Consider the following 21,543-nt stretch of genomic DNA (forward strand, 5'->3'; position numbering starts at 1 on the left):
AACCAATCACTGATGAGCAAACAGGTCGGGTAGAAACCCCGAGAGAAACCCCTCTTGAGATTATGACACCTCCTGCATTGTATTACATTTACAACATTTTGTAACAGCATGTACAGTAGACATGAGTAAAGCAGTAGGTCAGTTACCTTGAGTCCACATGGTCCTGGCAAACCCATCATCCCTACAGGACCCATGTCTCCCTGCCACCAACAACACACAGAACACACACTTAGAACACTGTAGACAGAAATGCAGACCTACAGCTGTAGGACAATTATGTCATGCACATTCCTAACATGTATACAGTAGTTAAGTTGAATGATAGAGCAAGAGTATTTCCATGTTCTTAATGGCAACATTTGGGACCTATATTTATCTGTTTATCATCAACAAGACAAATTATAAACTGGGTGGTTCGAGCCCTGCATGCTGACCGCTGTGGTATATCAGACCGTATACCACGGGTATGACACAACAGTAATTTACTGGTCTAATTACATTGGTAACCAGTTTATTATAGCAATAAGGCACCTCTGGGGTTTGTGTTATATGGCCAATATACCATGGCTTAGGTCTGTATCCAAGCAATCCGCGTTGCGTCGTGCATATGAACAGCCCTTAGCCGTGGTATATTGGCCATATATCACACCCCCTCGGGCCTTATTGCTTAATTATAAACAGGCATCCCCAAACCAATCAGTGTCCTAGAGAGTGCAGTGGAGCAGAGAGTGACGGTGCACACTTAGAACAAAAAGTGCTATCTAGAAGCACAGAGGGTTTTACATGGAACTACGAAATGTTCTACATGGAACCCAAAAGGTTTCTACCTGGAACCAAAAATGTTCTACCTTTAAAGAAAAAAGGGTTCTCCTATGGGGACAGTCAAATAACACTTTTGGAACACTTTTTTTGTAAGAGTGCACATGTCACATTACTTTTTATACTCACAATGAGCCCGGGAACTCCATTAGGACCAGGGGCTCCCAGCTCGCCCTGAGAGAGAGAGAGAGAGAGAGAGAGAGAGAGAGAGAGAGAGAGCGAGAGAGAGAGAGAGAATTTCTCTCTAAGGTTATAGGCTCTATTCTAAACAAACACAGGCAGAAGAGAGGCACAGTGTTCCTTACGCTTCTGAGAGAAGGAAGGGGATAGACCCTAGCTCTCAGAATGTGTGTGTTGGTGTGTGTTGTCCCCTGTGCCCCCCCCCTGTTTGTGTAATCTCCAGCTCCCATCTCGCGGGTCAGGCCAGGCTAATGAAAGGGGGGCTGGCGCGACACACAGAGAAGGGCTTGTTGTCCCCGGTAACTACCCCACTGCTACGTGTCATGCCCACATCCTTTCCAGGTAGAGAGAGAGATACTTGATCTGTGAACTGAAATAAAAAGAAAGCTGAGCAAGCTTGGAAAGAGCTAGTAAAGAAATCAGCAATAGAAAATCTAAATGGAGATTATATACCATACGTCTGCTCTTTTAAAGGCAAAGGAAAAATTTTGAAAGTAAAGTAATGAGAGAATCACCCGAGACCTTGGTGGCAGACTTCTCAATACTATAGGGGAAGAAAACCACAACAAATCTCTTATTTCATACTGAGAGCCCCTCAGCCTGGCACCCTGTTGTGCACGAAATACCCAAAACATTGAAAAGGCAGACAGATAACAATTAATGAGGACAAACCTCCCCTGCCTCACCGTTAACGTCAATCATATCGGCACCATCATGGTCCAGGGAAAGCAGCCTGAGGAAATTCCAGGAAGACTTATAGTCCCTAAGAGAAGAAGCAAAGGAGCAAGCAGCCTCTCCACAGATCACAATCCAGGAGAAGACAACCCCTCCAAGCCCTGACAGCAGACTCGTCTCTCTAAGACGCTCCTCCGACATCAAATCTTTCAGAAAGTCTATCTGTTCTAGAAAGAGACTTTTCTGAGTTCAGGGAGAAATCATTGACCTGCCAGAGCAGAGGCAGTCAAGAGCCGACAGAGGAGGACACCAGCCTGGCCACATCAGGCATCAAGCTCTGGTGCCCCACCACATACACTGGCATGGAGTTGCTCTCAGAGGAGAGACTGAAAGAGGCAGAACACATCCATATTTACTCCAGGACAAACAACGTGACAGCATGCAAGGACAACATGGACAGAACTCTGAGCCAAGTGGCTACCAAAGCTACCAAAGAGTTCGCTTCAGCCAGAATCATCCGTGAGTCATCAACACCATCAACACAGAGGTATCACAGGCCTGTTCCCCTCTGACAAAGGTGCATCTGGTTTATCACTAGGACATTCAACCTCATCACTTCTATGACCATCTGCACCTCAGCAAGAACAGAGTCAGGCTCTTCACAAAAGCCCTGAAAGACACAGCCGGGGACAGGTCCCCCTCCAATACCCACACCAAGCCCAGAGACTCTAATCAGCACTACAAGAGTCCCAGGGCCCCTCAACATCCAAGGAACCCCAAACTACAGGGAGCCCAAATTCCCACTGGCCCCAGTCACCATGCTGCTCCTGGTCCTCATGTCCCCGATGAGTCATCCCTGACAGAGCACCCAGCCAGCTAAAACAGGCAGTACAGAAGAGTTACGCAGTAGGGACTCCAACAGGGTCCTCAGTACAGGACAACCAGAGCCAGATAAGAGACCTGTTGGCTGTAATCTGCTTTAAGACACGCATACTGAACGAAAAACATACATCCACTACAGATGACATCCAGAGTAAAGTACTAATGTATGCATATGATATGTAGCCTAGATAATAATGAGAAAATAACGTTTTTTATTGTTTAATTATTAAATGTTTTCACCTAACTATTATTCTATCCCCATAACATGTTATAACACACGATAACACCCACAATGATAACAAATTGGTTCACATATTAAGCATTCCACTGTTAAACACATAAAGGAGCATTTGAAATATAGCATCCTTAAAGATAAGCAGCTATAACATTCAGGGTTTGTGCTCTTCATACTTTGGTGTGAAAAGCACAGACCCAGACTTTGTAGGCACTGTAAAGTTTCCTGTTTCAGCGTGACAATGCCCCCGTGCACAAGGCGAGGTCCATACAGAAATGGTTTGTCGAGATCGGTGTGGAAGAACTTGACTGGCCTGCATAGAGCCCTGACCCCAACCCCATCTAACACCTTTCAATTGGAACACCGACTGCGAGCCAGGCCTAATCCCGCAACATCAGTGCCCGACCTCACTAATGCTCTTGTGGCTGAATGGAAATCCCCACAGCAATGTTCCAACATTTAGTGGAAAACTAGCAAAGGGGGACCAACTCCATATTAATGCCCATGATTTTTGAATGAGATGATTAACGAGCAGATGTACACATACTTATGGTCATGTAGTGTATATACCCTCCACACCTTTGTCCCAAAAAAACATTTGCCTGTTTTATTGATGTGATCTATAAGGAAACCAATGTTGTATAAAAGTTGTCAAGAAAATAAAACTATTCTTTGGTCAGGACAGAGGAGTTAGACAAGGTTGCAATATTAGTCCAACTGTATTCAACATTTATATAAATGAACTGGCTACCTGTGACGCCCTGGCCATAGAGAGGGGTTTTTGTTCTTTATTTTGGTTAGGCCAGGGTGTTACATTGGGTGGGCGTTCTATGTTCCTTTTTCTATGTTTTTGTATTTCTTTGTTTTGGGCCATGTGTGTGTGGCTCCCAATCAGGCACAGCTGAAGTTCGTTGTTGCTGATTGGGAGTCACACATAAGGAGCATGTTTTTCCTTTGGGTTTTGTGGGTAATTGTTTCTGTTGTTTCGTTTTTGTAAGGTGTTCTCTTTTTGAATTAAAATTCTAATGATGAACACATCCTCTGCTGCACCTTGGTCTAATTCTGACAACGGCCGTTACACTACCATATTAGAACAACCTACATCTCTGGGACACCTTCAAAATAAAGTTTATTTTATATGCTGATTTATATGCTGACAAAATGATTACAAAATATATGTTCCCACAATTATATTACTCCTGTCTGAACAGACATAAATAAAACCATTAAAAATACTACACCAGCGAACATTATTTACTGTGGCCACAGAGGATCAATAGCTTCTACAATACTGCTGTGTATTAAGTTTTATTACAAGCACGTACAGTCGTGAAGGCCGCAATTTGGGCAGTAAGCGTGACAAATATATACTGAACAAAAAATATAAACGCAACATGCAACAATTTCAAAGATTTTACTATGTTACAGTTCATATAAGAAAATCAGTCAATTGAAATACAGTAAATGCATTAGGCCCTAATCTATGGATTTCACATGACTAGGAATACAGATATGCATCTGTTGGCCACAGATACCTTAAAAAAGATGTAGGCCGTGGATCAGAAAATCAGTCCGTATCTGGTGTGACCACCATTTGCCTCATGCAATGCGACACATTTCCTTCGAATAACATTGATTGTGGCCTGTGGAACGTTGTCCCACTCCTCTTCAATGGCTGTGTGAAGTTGCTGGACATTGGCGGGAACTGGAACACGCCATCCTACACATCAATTCAAAGCATCCCCAACATGCTCAATGGGTGACATGGTGAGTAGCCAGGTCATGGAAGAACTGGAACATTTTCAACTTCCAGGAATTGTGTACAGACCCTTGCGACATGGGGCTGTGCATTATCATGCTGAAACATGAGGTGATGGCAGCGGATGAATGGCACAACAATGGGCCTCGGGATCTCGTCACCGTATCTCTGTGCATTCAAATTGCCATTGATAAAATGCAATTGTGTGTGTCTGTAGCTTATGCCTGCCCATACCGTAACCCCACCACCACCATAGGGCACTCTGTTCACAACGTTGACATCAGCAAACCGCTTGCCCACATGATGCCATGCTCGTGGTCTGCAGTTGTGAGGCCGGTTGGACATACTGCCAAATTCTCTAAAACGACATTGTAGGCAGCTTATGGTAGAGAAATGAATATTCAATTCTCTGGCAAAAGCTCTGGTGGACATTCCTGCAGTCAGCATATCAATTGCACGCTACCTCGAAACTTGAGACATCTTTGGCATTGTGTTGTGTGACAAGGTGCACCTGTGTAATGATCATGCTGCTTAATCAGCTTCTTGATATGCCACACCTGTCAGGTGGATGGATTATCTTGGCAAAGGAGAAATGCTTACTAACAGTGATGTAAACAAATTTGTGCCCAGAATTTGAGAGAAATAAGCTTTTTGTGCGAATGGAACATTTCTGGGGTCTTTTATTTCAGCTCATGAAACATGGGACCAACACTTTACATTTTTGCTGTGTAAAACAGCTTGTTGCATTGTGGCCATAGACATATAATCCATAGAAGGATTTTGGAACCTCTAACCTTGGCACTCTGACTGTTAAACTCAGTGGTACACTAGCGATGGCTGCCAGTCCTGACGTGAATGGGAACTGCCATCTATGGATTATATTTATTTGGTTTGTTGCGGCTGTCAATCTGTCAAATGCCCACTGCTGAAAAGAGAAGACCAATCTGTCCGTAGAAGCCAACAATATTTTTCACAACTTTTGAGCGATTCTGAGCGAACAGCACTGTTTTTCAAAGTAGCTTATCTTGAGATGGCTATTGGCACAAGTGCATCGGCCATCACCAGTGAGTAGCCTTGGCTTCATCTTCATCATTGGGTGAGTCAAAGTCACTGGAAAGTTTATTTTGTATCCTACTGTGGCCTATATATGTGTATACATATGTGTGTGTGTGTGTGTGTGTGTGTGTGTGTGTGTGTGTGTGTGTGTGTGTGTGTGTGTGAATATATAATTGTATGTATGTATGTATATATATATATATATATATATATATATATATATATATATATATATATATATATATATATATATATATATATATATATATATATATATTTGTGTGTGTGACCCGTTCCAGGAAGCTAGGCATGTGTCGCACGTCACTACTTCACAGGATCACTACTTCACAGGAGAGGCATTTGAACGTAAATATATATTTATTTAAGCAAAATGTGTTTTTTGGCAGAAATGCCTTCTAGAACATGTGAACTTTCTGCAAACTGCAAATACAAATAAAATTGTTAAATTACGAGTCTGTGGAAAAAGACCGGGACCTTCCCGCTAGCCATGATTGGCTAAGATAATGGATGCCGAGAGAAGTTTGGATTGGTCTGCCATGTAGCATGCTTCTGTCTATAACATGAGCTGCTCAGTATGTGTAGATAATCCTGTCTCCTGTGACTTTTTTGAACGATATCATGAAGAACTGCAAAAATGTTGCTACTGCTTTCAACATTTCTGACCTGAATTTAACAGGCGCTATTGACAAAGGTCAGTGGGAAAAAGTTGTGATGGACTACTTTCTGGAGGACGATCGTGCCATGCTGACTCTATATGACTCTGAAAATGAATCAGACGATGAGGAAATCCCTGATTTTAGGTAAAAACATTTTAATTGAACCAGACATTGTAGAGTCTTCAGATGACAGTGATGGGAAGAAATGGTGATCAACAGTGTTGTTGTCACCATTTGCATTAATAGTTATAGCCTAATGTTTGCTAGCTAGCTAACATTGAACCTAGTTGGTTAGCTTTAGCTACCTGCAGATTCATGCATGGTGTATGGTAGTATGGGTTGGGATTATGGGTCTAAACAAAAGATTCCACTATGCAAGTAACCATTTAACTGTAATGTTTACACTTTCTGCATCCTGTGCATGTGACAAATAAACATAGATTTGATTTGATATAGTGTGTGTTTACCAGAGATGGTAATGTGAAGAACAACATGACCTGCACCAAAGTCTGATTAGGATATAGGCCAAGGACTAGATAAAGGGTATTTTTAGTACTACTTTTTGCTACTACCTTCAACACTTTTACTCTTAATCTTTGGATGTTTACTACACTACCTTACTCAGTCTGTTTAGCACATGGCCTCACACGTGAATCCTTAAAGAGATGGGTGGGGCTAAGGCTTAAGAGGGTGTGAACTATGCTGCATGGGTGTAGACAAAGAGATGCTCTCTAGTAGGTGTACCAAAACATTCACAGGCCATTTTCTAGTCTCTACTTTCATATAATGTAAATAAATAAAAATGTAATGTTGCTACATCTGACTGAATCAAGATGGTGGATCACATACAGTACCAGTCAAAAGTTTGGACACACCTACTCATTCAAAGGATTTTATTTATTTAGACTATTTTCTACATTTAGAATAGTAGTGAAGACATCAACACTATGAAATAACACATATGAAATCATGTAGTAGGCAAAACAGTATAAACAAATCAAAATAAATTTGCCTTGATGACAGCTTGGCATACTCTTGGCATTCTCTCAACCAGCTTCACCTGGAATGCTTTTCCAACAGTCTAGAAGGAGTTCCCACATACTGTATGCTGAGCACTTGTTGACTACTTTTCCTTCACTCTTTAGTCCAACTCATCCCAAACCATCTCAATTGGGTTGAGGTCGGGTGATTGTGGAGGCCAGGTCATCTGATGCAGCACTCCATCACTCTCCTTCTTGGTCAAATAGCCCTTACACAGACTGGAGGTGTGTTGGATCATTGTCCGGTTGGAAAACAAATGATAGTCCCACTAAGCACAAACCAGATGGGATGGCGTATCGCTGCAGAATGAAGTGGTAACCATGCTGGTTAAGTGTGCCTTGAATGCTAAATAAATCACTGACAGTGTCACCAGCAAGCACCCCCACACCATCACACCTCCTCTTCCTCTTCCATGCTTCACGGTGGGAACCACACATGCGGAGATCATCCATTCACCTACTCTGCGTATCAAAAACACGACAGTTGAAACCAAAGATCTCAAATTTGGACTCATCAGACCAAAGGACAGATTTCCACTGGTCTAATGTCCATTGCTCGTGTTTCTTGGCCCAAGCATGTCTCTTCTTCTTACAGTTGATGTTGAGATGTGTCTGTTACTTGAACTCTGTGAAGCATTTATTTGGGCTGCAATCTGAGGTGCAGTTAACTGCTGCAGAGGATAAGTTCATTAGAGGTAACTCTGGGTCTTCCTTCCTATGGCGGTCCTCATGAGAGCCAGTTTCATCATAGCACTTGATGGTTTTTGCGATTGCACTTGAAGAAACTTTCAAAGTTCTTGAAATGTTCGTCATTGACAGACCTTCATGTCTTAAAGTAATGACGGAACTTTTGACTGGTACTGTATATATGGCGCCAGACCAGGTTTTCCATAATGAAAAATTTGGCACCTGACATTTGACCTGTAGCATTTTAATTTACCAGACATTTGAGAAATTTACCGTGTGCTTAAGCTGATTAGGGCGTCTACCCACAGTGCTCAGAATGACAGAAATCACATTTAGATTATAGTAATTCATCTTAATAGAACATGCAAGTCGAGGATGCCACAAAGTCTGTCCTTCAAGACGAGTAACGAATAGCAAAATCACTAGCCTATGTCAGTCTACTGTCCCCGATAGTAGAAAGGTTTACCTATTCTATTGGTCAGCTTGTCAAGAAAAATAGCCTATTCCAAACAGACTCTGTGACAGTTGTGGGACAATAGATTCCAAATTCATACACCTAGTAGGCCTAGGATACATAAAAAAAGTTTAAAAGCAATGAGTCTGATGCCTCAGATTAGGACATTTAGCTTAAATGTGGATAAACTATTAGGCCTATTTCTTCACATTATAAGCGCAGCAATGCACAAAAGACGGTGAAAACCAATAGAACATGAGAGAAATAGGCTACTGGTTAGAAGACTGCCTTCCTGCCTATGCACTTGAATGGCGACCAGTTGAGAAAGAGGCCTAAAAATAGTAGTCACCAAAACTATTTTTAACACCAATTGCATTTAGAATTGTTGCTCAATGATTGGGCTTATAACATTTACATTACATTTAAGTCATTTAGCAGACGCTCTTATCCAGAGCGACTTACAAATAAAAGCGTTGTCTGACAAATTTTCCGCTCAAAGGCTCTGTATCTGTATGCTGTGCGTGTGTGATTAAATAATATACTTTACATAACAAATATACACGAGGCAATTTAATTACACAAAATTATGCAAATTACCCCATAGACCAATAAGCATGGGTGAAATGTTTTTCCACCGACTGGTTTTCCATCAAGAATAGGCTAAAAAGCATTATTTCGCAATGGGATTTTTTTTCTTATCCTGAATGATTGGCCTGTGCGCCAGATTTATTTATTGGCTTTTCCATTTTTTTATCTGCTTAAAGCCGGCTATTACCTGCTAACGGAAACCATGCACTAGACAAGTGACCGGGAACATTTTAATTTAGCGAATATTTGAGAAATTTTCCATTGGCCTATACATTGGGTGGATAACCCATTAAGCCGTCCACCCACACAGCCAGTGCCATCAATATATTAGGGATATGGGCCAAATGATATGGCATCCACTGTATGATATGAATATTTAAAAAAATAGAATATAAAGAAACAGAAGCTTAAGGCGTCAGCATGCTTCACTATGCCGACGAGGGGGCGTAGACTTTGGCTAATGAGTTCGGTGTGCCTGAACAGTGGAAAAAATCCTTGCTAAAGTCATCAAAATAACGTCATAATATATGCACAAACTGTTTCGCCCCAGAGAGAGAGAGCAAGAGGGAAAGTGAGAGAGCAAGAGAGAGAGAGAGATGCTGGTGGCATGCTACAAAACCAACATGCATTTATTTATCATTGTCAGGCTACTGATAGGCTACTGTGTCTGCTATACAGATATACGCGTACAGAAGGTGGCTAATTCGTACATTTTAGATCTGAATATTTTTTATAAAGAGAAGCATTATATTGTTCAATTATAGGAGTAACTCTGGTAGGCCTAAAACATTCTTCCTCATCTCAAGTTCAACTGTTGGAATCAGTTGAAAATGGCCCAACATATTGAAACAAAACACTTGCAAACTGGTTTAAACCTTCACAAATGTCACATATACTCCCTCTCCGGCGCTCGAGGTCGTCCGGCTGCTCATTATTACGTTACGCGCATCAGCGCATCATCAGACTCACCTGGACTCAATCACCTGCCTGATTACCTTCCCTATGTATGTCACTCCCTTTTGTTCTTTACCTAGGCGTTATTGTTTCTGTTCTGCTGTTTTATGTCTGTACGCTACACGTGATTCTTGTTTTGTTCCTTGTGTTATTTATTATTAAAAGTCACTCCCTGAACTTGCTTGTCGACTCCCAGCGTATACATTAGAGAATAACGCCTCACCAAAGGGGAGCACCAGGGAGTTTTTCTTTTTTTGTGAGTGTAAGTGACGTCGGGTCCGGGTGCCGCTACCAGAGCAACCGGGGATGCCTCAGCTGGCTCGTCAGGCTTCCATGCCTCAGCCGGTTAGTCAGGTTTACAAGACCCAGTTGTCCCGTCAAGCGTCCATTGCCGAGTCTACCAAGGATGACTCAGCTAGCTCGTCAGGCTTCCATGCCTCAGCTGGCTCGTCAGGTTCACAAGACTCGGTTTGCTCGGCAGGCTCCAATGCCTCAGTCGGTACGTCAGGCTCCCGCACCTCGGCCGGCTCGTCAGGTTCCCGCGCCTCAGTCGGCTCGTCAGGTTCCCGTGCCTCAGCTGGCTCGTCAGGTTCCCGCGCCTCAGCAGAAGCGACCGGCCCACTCGTGGTCCTCGGGACCGTCCCTCTGGTCGGTGTCCTGCGGCTGGAGCCGCACGTCAGGGAGGGGGTTCTGTCACGTATACTCCCTCTCCGGCGCTTGAGGTCGTCAGGCTGCTCATTATTACACACACCTGTCACCATCGTTACGCGCATCAGTGCATCATCAGACTCACCTGGACTCAATAACCTGTCTGATTACCTTCCCTATATATGTCACTCCCTTTGGTTCTTTCCCTAGGCGTTATTGTTTCTGTTCCATTGTTTCATGTATGTATGCTACTCGTGTTTCTTGTTTTGTTCCTTGTGTTATTTATTATTAAAAGTCACTCCCTGAACTTGCTTCCTGACTCCCAGCGTATACTTTAGAACAAAGAAGTTTTGAACAGTCTATATTTCAGTAATTACCAAGAAAGGCTAGTGCCTACCGTACCCAACAAATGACAGCAATAGGCTAATTATATTTATTTTACAACAGGCCTACTTAACTATCTTAAACTAAATACGGAAAACACAATTCAAAAGACAGATCAAACTTAATTTAGTGAACTGAAATGTGTCAACAGAATGAAACAAAACAGGTTCTGCATAGGCTATTTAAAGAACTGGTTTAGATTTTTTTTAAATAGGCTTATAATGATATCAATGATATACAATATAATCATGATAAAACAAATTATTATAAATACGAAAACATTTATAAATAAAACTCCAAAATTGCATCCTACCTGAAGAGAGTCGCGCATGTGGCCATCATATTAATGATGTAAACTGCATGAATTTTTTTTTCTCCACATCCTGCTAAAAATTTCCCCCATGTATGGAAGTCCTAAAAATGTGTCTGCTCAACGGTAAGCTAGAAAAATGTGATTATAGATGCGTGTAATGTGTTACTGTCTGTAGGGCAGAACTTAGGAGATTCCCCCTAGCACTCCAAATTGAGAAAAGAGCTACCAAAATCTGGTGACCCTAAGCCACTGGCCCAAAAGCACCAGCTAAATTAAACTATTCGACCACAAATAACAAAATTCAAACAAATACAAATCTCTAATCAAAACACATACACTAATCATTGGCAAAACAAAAGAAGAAGAAACACTATGTAAGCACTGTGAGTTGGGTGAAGTACAGAATGAGCCGCACTTCCTAGTCCACTGCCCAAAATTTAATTAAAGAGTTGCAGGATTTTTGGAACTGCCTGTTTAGGAGAAAATCTGCATTTTGTTAAAAGAAAATGTAGAGACAGTAGATGTCCAGTTCTGTCATAATATAAGAGGGACAATAGCTTCAGCCATGTCATACACATGAACCCTTGTATATTAAATGTGTCAATTGTTGCTGTTCGTTTACTTTTTTCACAAATGATTTTACAAGCATAATTTTTACATTCCTTTTCATATACATTCCTCTGGCAACAGTGGCAACCACCCACCCTCCTCTCCTCTTCTAACTTCACTATGAAGGAGAGGTTATTCAGCCAACTGGAACTTTCCCTCTCTTTGGTTGGAAAGACACATGGTGTTGGAGAGGCCCGCAGAGGTCAGCCAATCACAGTATCACTATACAGCTGCCACTCAAGGAGATGTCAGGGGAAAACTAAGAGAGCAAATGTATCTGTATGAAGGACCGCATGTCTCTTATGTCAAACTAGGATATTGTGTGGATAGAGTGGGATTAGATCTAAGGAATTGCTATGGTGAAGATATTATTCCCCCTTTGACCCTTCTGAAGTACAGTATCCGCTTCATTGCTTGGAGGGGAAAGTTCCCCCTACTGGCCTACAGACAGCATGTCCATCAGTGAGGTGATTTTCCCAGTCGTCCCCAATTCAGCTACTGAGAAGTGCATGGGAGTGCATACTGCTCTAGAAATAGCCTACAATACCTATAAACATACTTGGCATGTGAGTACTCAGTAACACTTCATTTTAAGGGGTCCTTATTACAGTGTTATAACCAATGTTCCCTCAACATTTTTTCATCATTGAGCAATTTTCAAGTCTGCTGAACGCAAACTTGATTGTTGCAAATGAAAATTCTGTGCAACTTCCAGTGCCTTTACTGTGAACACAGGCTGTACCCGCATTAAGTTAGTTTTAACAATGGTCAATTAGGCTACTGTGGCTATTTGATCATAATGTAGGCCTACCAGAGTGGCCTACCATCAAAAACAATGGAGAAAATGCATCCCATAACACTTTAACATGGAAATAGCTGTTCTATCGCGTACAGTAGCAGCCAATGTGTGGTTTTCAATGTAGGCCTACATTCCATGAGACTTTTGAAAGAAACATGCAGGGCTTGACATTAACCTGTTTATACACTTATACACTTCAGACGGAGGTGACTGAAAATGTTGTGTTGTTTGATGCAGGAAACCACTTTACAAAATAAAATGCATCATTATTCCCATAGCAGTATTACAGAGAATCAGACAAATTATGCTACCCGTAGCTTATTCAAGCCTGTCTCAAAATACAACACTGCCCCTTTAAGACAAAAAAAGCTCTTTATCTGACTTGCTTTTCAAAGTCTACAAATGCACACATTTTTTTATCTTGTAGGAAGCAATCCCTCCCCCATTGTTGACTACAAATTAGCTATAACTGGGCTAATAACTCACTAACTAGCAAAGGATATGAACACATGTACACATGTGCACACATCGCTACATGTAGCTCTCACTTTGATCTCAAATCAAGCACATCTACTCACGACTGCTGATGCTGTAAAAACAGTCCAGTTCAAGGTGAATGGCACAGATCCATATATGCAATGGTCTATTTGCATATAGGCCTACTGCAGCTCTGATTGGTTATGGTGCACCGGTCTGTGTAGAGAACGTGCCTGTCAATGCAATATATATGCCTGTGTTATATGTTATATCCTGCCTGTTTGGCCCTGTCCGGGGGTATCGTTGGACGGGGGCCACAGTGTCTCCCGACCCCTCCTGTCTCAGCCTCCAGTATTTATGCTGCAGTAGTTTGTGTTGGGGGGCTAGGGTCAGTCTGTTATCTGGAGTATTTCTCCTGTCTTATCCGGTGTCCAGTGTGAATTTAAGTATGCTCTCTCTAATTCTCTCTCTCTTTCTCTCTTTTTCTTTCTCTCTTTCTCTCTTTCTTTCTCTCTCTCAGAGGACCTAAGCCCTAGGACCACACCTCAGGACTACCTGGCCTGATGACTCCTTGCTGTCCCCAGTCCACCTGGCCGTGCTGCTGCTCCAGTTTCAACTGTTCTGCCTGTGTCTATGGAACCCTGACCTGTTCACCGGACATGCTACCTGTCCCAGACCTGCTGTTTTCAACTCTCTAGAGACAGCAGGAGCGGTAGAGATACTCTGAATGATCGGCTATGAAAAGCCAACTGACATTTACTCCTGAGGTGCTGACCTGTTGCACCCTCTACAACCACTGTGATTATTATTATTTGACCCTGCTGGTCATCTATGAACATTTGAACATCTTGGCCATGTTCTGTTATAATCTCCACCCGGCACAGCAAGAAGAGGACTGGCCACCCCTCATAGCCTGGTTTCTCTCTAGGTTTCTTCCTAGGTTCTGGCCTTTGTAAGGAGTTTTTCCTAGCCACCGTGCTTCTACATTTGCATTGCTTGCTGTTTGGGGTTTTAGGCTGGGTTTCTGTACAGCACTTTGTGACATCAGCTGATGTTCGAAGGGCTTTATAAATACATTTGATTGATTGAATATAATCCTACTCTGATGCGTTCTGCCTACAAAATCTCTTGTATAGTTAGTTTTGCATACTAAGTCTTGCACAATTCGTTTTGTTTTGGTATGTTGCATTGAAAGTGGATTATATTGCGTTGATTCGATCACAATTCCCACATTAAAGGGAAACGTTGATAGTGTTACGAACGGGGAAAACTCTAGAAAGTTGACTGAAGTTCAAACTCATGCTTCTCTGCCCTAACTGATATTTCTTCTAAGTGGCAGTACTGGGAGCTAGACAGAACATTAGATATAACATATGTCATTATTGTCCAGTGTTTACCGATTTCTATTAAATATTACTTATAATTACTTAAAATATGAGTGAAATAGTTTTCCTTCCATTTTTTTCATTAAGCATGTTACCCCAACAACAGAATGGTGTGAGCATATATAGGTCATAAAAAATATTCATGCAAGTAGACCACTGATTGGCCAGTTCATCCTCCTCTTGACCGCTGATTGGCCAGCTCATCCTCCTCGGGGAGATGACGACATGTTCTATGAGGAAATACCAAGCATTTGTTTGAGGTGGGGTTTTTGAAGTGTTCTTTTCTCCAATTTATACTTCGGCCACAAATACCAGTACAGATGTCGGATTTTAATATGACCCATTTCGTCACAGATTGATTGATGAGGTTTTGATGTTTGTGTGCTGTGCCTGTTTTTCTCCACACATAGTGTTGTGTGTTCCTTCCAAACAACACAACTTTAGTTTCATCTGTCCACAGAATATTTTGCCAGTAGCACTGTGGAACATCCAGGTGCTCTTTTGCGAACTTTTTTGGACAGCAATGGCTTCTTCCATGGTGTCCTCCCATGAACACAATTCTTGTTTAGTGTTTTACGTATTGTAGACTTGTCATCAGAAATGTTAGCATCTTCCAGAGATTTCTGTAAGTCTTTAGCTGACACTCTAGGATTCTTCTTAACCTCATTGAGCATTCTGCGCTGTGCTCTTGCAGTCATCTTTGCAGGACGGCCACTCATAGGGAAAGTAGCAACAGTGCTGAAATTTCTCCACTTATAGACAATTTGATTTACCGTGGACTGATTTTTAGAGATACTTTTGTAACCCTTTCCAGCTTTATGCAAGGCAACAATTCTTAATCTTAGGTCTTCTGAGATCTCTTTTGTTTCGAGGCATGGTTCACATCAGGCAGTGTTTCGTGTGAAATGCAAACTCAAATTTTGCGAGTGTTTTTTTATGGGGCAGGGCAGCTCTAACCAAAATCTTCAATCTCGTCTCATTGATTCGAATCCAGGTTAGTTGACTCCTGACTCCAATGAGCTTTTGGAGAAGTCATTAGACTAAGGGGTTCACATACTTTTCTAACCTATACTGTGAATGTTTAAATGATGTATTCAATATAGACAAGAAAAATACAATAATTTGTGTGCTGCTATTAGTTTAAGCACACTATGTTTGTCTATTGTTGTGACTTAGATGAAGATCAAATAAAATTTTATGTCAAATCTATGCAGAAATGCAGGTAATTCCAAAGGGTTCACATACTTTTTCTTGCCACTGTATCTAACACGAATAACAAGTAACAGAATCAATCTCCTCAGTACCTATTAACGAATGCAGTTGACACCGACCAGAATAATTATCCTATGTAATAAGGTATATTGCTTGGTCAGCTGCTCCTTCATTTTGAACATGACAGGTATCATACAGGCTACAATTTTTTGAGATTTTACTGACTGTTTAAGAATGATTAATAGCCAGAATAGTGGTGTTTCAATGTAAAGCTAATATTGCATTAGAGCTGTTCATATTTTTATTTTATTTCTAATGTGTAGGCTTGCTTTGTGATTAATTCATACAACTATCACAACCGAGCATATTATTAAATGACACCAATGTTCAAGATAACATGGTTGTATATTCATTGAAAACTAATATTGAAAGGTGATATGATGCAATCTAAATAGATTAGGCCTAGGCTACTTTATCCTAATGTAAGCTAAATGCATTGGCTATAAAACAAATACTGGCATGTGATAAAGGATAACATAAGTATATAAATGCATATCAAACAGGAATATATATTCAATGAAATGAATACAGTATTGTCATATTATTGATACCTTTCTCTCTCCTTGCCGGAGATTAGACAGATGAACTGTAGTCACTGGATGCCCAAGCCCCAATTTTTTATTTTATTTAACCTTATTTAACTAGGCAAGTCAGGCAAGAACAAATTCTTATTTTACAATGATGGCCTACTCTGGCCAAACCCAGACGACACTGGGCCAATTGTGCGCCGCCCTATGGGACTCCCAATCCCGGCCGGATGTGATGCAGCCTGGATTTGAACCAGGGACTGCAGTGACACCTCGTCACTTGATGCAGTGCCTTAGACTGCTGCGCCACTCGCCAATGCAATGGAGTAAAATGTGATTACAGTCACTCAACAGTTGAATGAAAAATTCATATGACAATCATTTGTTGAACATTTTAACATAATTTGATGAATAAATAAAAGTTATACCTACATTTTGCAAAGTTATTACTTATTCTTCAGAAATATGTTATATAACATTAATTATATAACATTAATTATGATTATTATAATATTTTTTTTCACTGCACCGCTAAGTGTTATGGGATAGCTTCCCCGACTAAGGATACATCGGATTGGGACATGCCAATTTTGACGTCCTGCCTAGAAATCCTGCCTCAAAAGGAAGCATCCTTATTATCGCCAGCTAATGTCTCGTTAAACCATCAATACGCGCTAAATTCACCCGCACAGCTGATCTCAAGTGCAACCATTATTGGTCACCTCATTATCACTCCCTAAAAGATGATGACGGTGTCCTGCTTGCAAGTCTTTCAAGATATGTTCACCCTCTGGTTGGTATTGTCATCTCAACTTATGTCATAGCCTAATGGAGACCAATATCTATCTTGTGTTATTAAGATATATAAAATGATGGTTGTTGATGTGTATGGCTGCATTTCAGATAAATGTTTGTACATTTGAATGTTGCAGTAATAGGACCTAGGCCTAGTATTTGAGCGAGCGAGAGAGAACATTATTTTGATAGCAAGCCCTGATCCCAATGACATGACTGCCCACACATGGAGAGAAAGAGAACTGCTCATTTTCAGCCACTCACGAGGCTGATCTGAATTTCCTGATGGATCACGCAAATTCTCAGCGAAAAAAGAGTGATCAAGTTAAGATCCGACATCTGTATAGGACTAGTCAACAACATTATTTGGATATGAGTTAACAGAATAAGAACTTTTAAAAGTGAGATTTTCACTGGGAAGTTAGTTTAAGGAATCACGTCAAGATCTGCCCATCTGCGCAATGTGCTCGAAATATCAACAACCTCGAACATGCCCACAATTTGTGTTTACACTGACTCCTAGTGACAGTGTGCAAAGAATCGGGATCAATAAGAAGGTAATGTGCAAATCCAGACATAAGAGATTGCTGCGAAATAAACAAAGTGTGGTAGAGACAAAAACGTACACACAGGAGAGAGTAGGTAGGTTTTCCATGCAATTTTTTTGCTTTTTGTATACTTGTGGTAACTCACCTATGAGTAGTTCCTTTTCGATGTAAACGCTAGCTAGTTTATTAATGTTAGCAAGCACCATTATTAGTATAATGCTAGCTGTGTACCATAACAACTAGGTAGCTAGGCCTAGCAATAGGCCTAAACCCTAAATGATAGAAATCATGATAATAATGATAGCAGACACATTGGAGGAAGGATTCTATACCGTCTCTGATTATAGCTAGCTAGTAGGCTAATTGTTGTGTATTTGCTAAATTGTCATACATTATTTTTCTCCACCACAGATTTCCATAAGGTCTCAGAGTCCAGAAAGAAACAGATGAAGACAGATCGTTGTCGATTTCCTGGCCTTTACATCAATGGTTCTTCACAGGTCACAAAAGGGTTCTTTACTGTTTTAATGATAATTGAAATGTAGGGGAGGCGGCTTATTCAAATATGTGGGTGTGTGTCACGTCCTGACCAGTAAAAGGGGTTATTTGTCATTGTAGTTTGGTCAGGGCGTGGCAGGGGGTGTTTGTTTTGTGTGTTTTAGTGTTTTTGGTTTAGGTTCTATGTTTTCTATTTCTATGTTTAAATCTAGTTTTCTATTTCTATGTTGGGTTTTTGGCAATGACCTCCAATTAGAGGCAGCTGGTTGTCGCTGTCTCTAATTGGAGGCCATATTTAGTTGTGTTTGTTTCACTTGTGTTTTGTGGGTGGTTGTTTCCTGTGTAGCCTGTGTTGCCTTACGGAACTGTTTCGTCGTTTCGTTTATTTTGTTTAAGTGTTATCTTTAAATAAATTAAGAAGATGAGCACTATACCTGCTGCGCCTTGGTCCAATCCTTACGACGCCTATGACAGTGTGTGGTTTGCACACAGCTCTTTTCGTTCTTTATAGAAGCATTCTGCATAAAGGTTCTATAAAATAACCATATATAGCCCCAAAAAGGGTTGCAACCAAAGTGGAACCGTTTGTGAATATGTAACCTGTTACATAAAAGTAATAATGCCCTCGAAGCCGGTGTATGGTGGACATTTTGGCACGGTTTGCCGGCCCTTGACGGACAATATATCCTCCAAACATTGGCTTCTCTGGCATTATCACTTAAGTGCCCCTCAAGATACACAGGATTTAGCTCGTTAAAATTAAGTGTAACAACTAGTAATTACATTTCACTTATCCAGATAGTACTCTGTGGTGTACTAGTGGGTTTATCTTCCCACTTGGATGGTAAAGGAGACTCAGGATGTCATAATGGGAAACATATACATTAATTATAAGTCATTTTTAAATGTATAATCTGGGATGACACCCATATGGTAGACCCCAGTCAGAGAGGTTGACGTATATCTGATCTGTTTTTGTAAATTCAACCAAGTTAACCCAGATTATACACTTTTGGTGTTAATTTCCTAGCAACAATGTGGAGATTTTAAAGAGTGTACATTTACAGGTTGGTAATTAGAGCCTAGTGAGCCTTCAACCTTTCTAATCTTGGACACACAGTGCAACTGTCCACAAGAGATTACAAGCTTGTGAAAGTCGTTACTGAATCGGATGCTGTCGAGAAGAAACAAAACACTAAATTGGTGAATTTAGTGGAAACTTGCCTACATGTAAAAAGCATGGTAACACGCATTTGTTGTACACCTCTGTAATTACAGACTGTAACAATCACAAGTTATATGCTGTTTTTATAGTGTAACTATGAATTATTATGATTAACTACAATACTTGTTACAGTGTAATTACGCATGTTATTACATTGTAATAAGGACCCCTTAAAATGTAGTGTTACCAGGTACTCTATGTCTCTAAGCATGTCAATGAATGAGCATACGTATGAATGTGCAATGAACACGCCAGGTTATAGTTCACACCTTCTCCAGATATCACTGAGTCCACAGAAAGCCAAGTTAACAAACAGATCACCGACCATTTCGAGTCGCACCGTACCTTCTCTACTATGCAATCTGGTTTCCGAGCTGGTCATGGGTGCACCTCAGCCACGCTCAAGGTCCTAAATGATATCATAACTGCCATAGATAAAAGACAGTACTGTGCAGCCGTTTTCATCGACCTGGCCAAGGCTTTCGACTGTCAATCACCACATTCTTATCGGCAGACTCAATAGCCTTGGTTTCTCAAATGACTGCCTCACCTGGTTAACCAACTACTTCTCAGATAGAGTTCAGTGTGTCAAATCGGAGGGCCTGTTGTCCGGACCTCTGGCAGTCTCTATGGGGGTGCCACAGGGTTCAATTCTCGGGCCTACTCTTTTCTATGTATATATCAATGATGTTGCTCTTGCGGCTGGTGATTCTCTGATCCATCTCTACGCAGACGACACCATTCTGTATACATCTGGCCCTTCCTTGGACACTGTGTTAACAACCCTCCAGACGAGCTTCAATGCCATTCAACACTCCTTCCGTGGCCTCCAACTGCTCTTAAATACTAGTAAAACCGATTGCTGCCCAGAACCTGCCCGCCCGCCTAGCATCACTACTCTGGACGGTTCTGACTTAGAATATGTGGACAACTACAAATACCTAAGTGTCTGGTTAGACTGTAAACTCTCCTTCCAGACTCACATTAAGCATCTCCAATCCAAATTAAATCTAGAATCGGCTTCCAATTTCGCAACAAAGACTCCTTCACTCATGCTGCTAAACATACCCTCGTAAAACTGACTATCCTACCGATCCTCGACTTTGACGATGTCATTTACAAAATAGCCTCCAACACTCTACTCAGCAAATTGGATGTAGTCTATCACAGTGCCATCCGTTTTGTCACCAAAGCCCCATATACTACCCACCACTGTGACCTGTATGCTCTCGTGGGCTGGCCCTCGCTACATATTCGTTGCCAAACCCACTGGGTCCAGGTCATCTATAAGTCTTTGCTAGGTAAAGCCCCGCCTTATCTCAGCTCGCTGGTCTCCATAGCAACACCCACCCGTAGCAAACGCTCCAGCAGGTATATTTCACTGGTCATCCCCAAAGCCAACACCTCGTTTGGCCGCCTTTCCTTCCAGTTCTCTGCTGCCAATGACTGGAACAAATTGCAAAAATCACTTAAGCTGGAGACTTATATCTCCCTCACTAACTTTAAACATCAGCTGTCAGAGCAGCTTACCGATCACTGTACCTGTACACAGCCCATCTGTAAATAGCACACCCAACTACCCCATATTATTATTATTATATTTTGCTCTTTGCACCCCAGTATCTCAACACATCATCATCTGCACATCTATCACTCCAGTGTTAATGCTAAATTGTAATTATTTTGCCACTATGGCTTATTTATTGCCTTACCTCCCTAACTTTACTACATTTGCACACACTGTACATCGATTTTCTATTGTGTTTTTGACTGTACGTTTGTTTATCCCATGTGTAACTCTGTGTTGTTGTTTTTGTCACACTGCTTTGCTTTATCTTGGCCAGGTCGCAGTTGTAAATGAGAACTTGTTCTCAACTGGCCTACCTGGTTAAATAAAGGTGAAATAAAACATGTAAACATGTAAAAAGTCCAGAGCTTCTTCATGGTGTGGAGGGCTGTGGTATAAATGATCAAAGACCAAACAGTGAATGGCTTGTGGCATATAACTATGTAACTAACGGTAACATTTAATAACTAATTATGTAACAAAGTCTCAG

The 21,543-nt window shown here is 41.2% G+C and overlaps 1 protein-coding gene across 1 annotated transcript in view; it reads right to left on the bottom strand.

The window, feature by feature from the left end:
* The window catches only part of col27a1b (collagen, type XXVII, alpha 1b), a 144,078-nt gene that overhangs the window by 51,473 nt on the left and 71,062 nt on the right, over positions 1–21,543 (bottom strand). Inside the window, exons 14-15 of the mRNA XM_029716360.1 lie at positions 949–993; positions 147–200 (exon numbers count right to left, since the gene is read on the bottom strand). Of these exons, the coding sequence (XP_029572220.1) occupies positions 147–200; positions 949–993 (99 nt within the window). The remainder of the gene's footprint in view (positions 1–146; positions 201–948; positions 994–21,543) is intronic.

The sequence above is a fragment of the Salmo trutta genome, chromosome 27 (genome assembly GCF_901001165.1).
Source record: "Salmo trutta chromosome 27, fSalTru1.1, whole genome shotgun sequence".
NCBI classification, from domain to species: Eukaryota; Metazoa; Chordata; class Actinopteri; order Salmoniformes; family Salmonidae; genus Salmo; species Salmo trutta.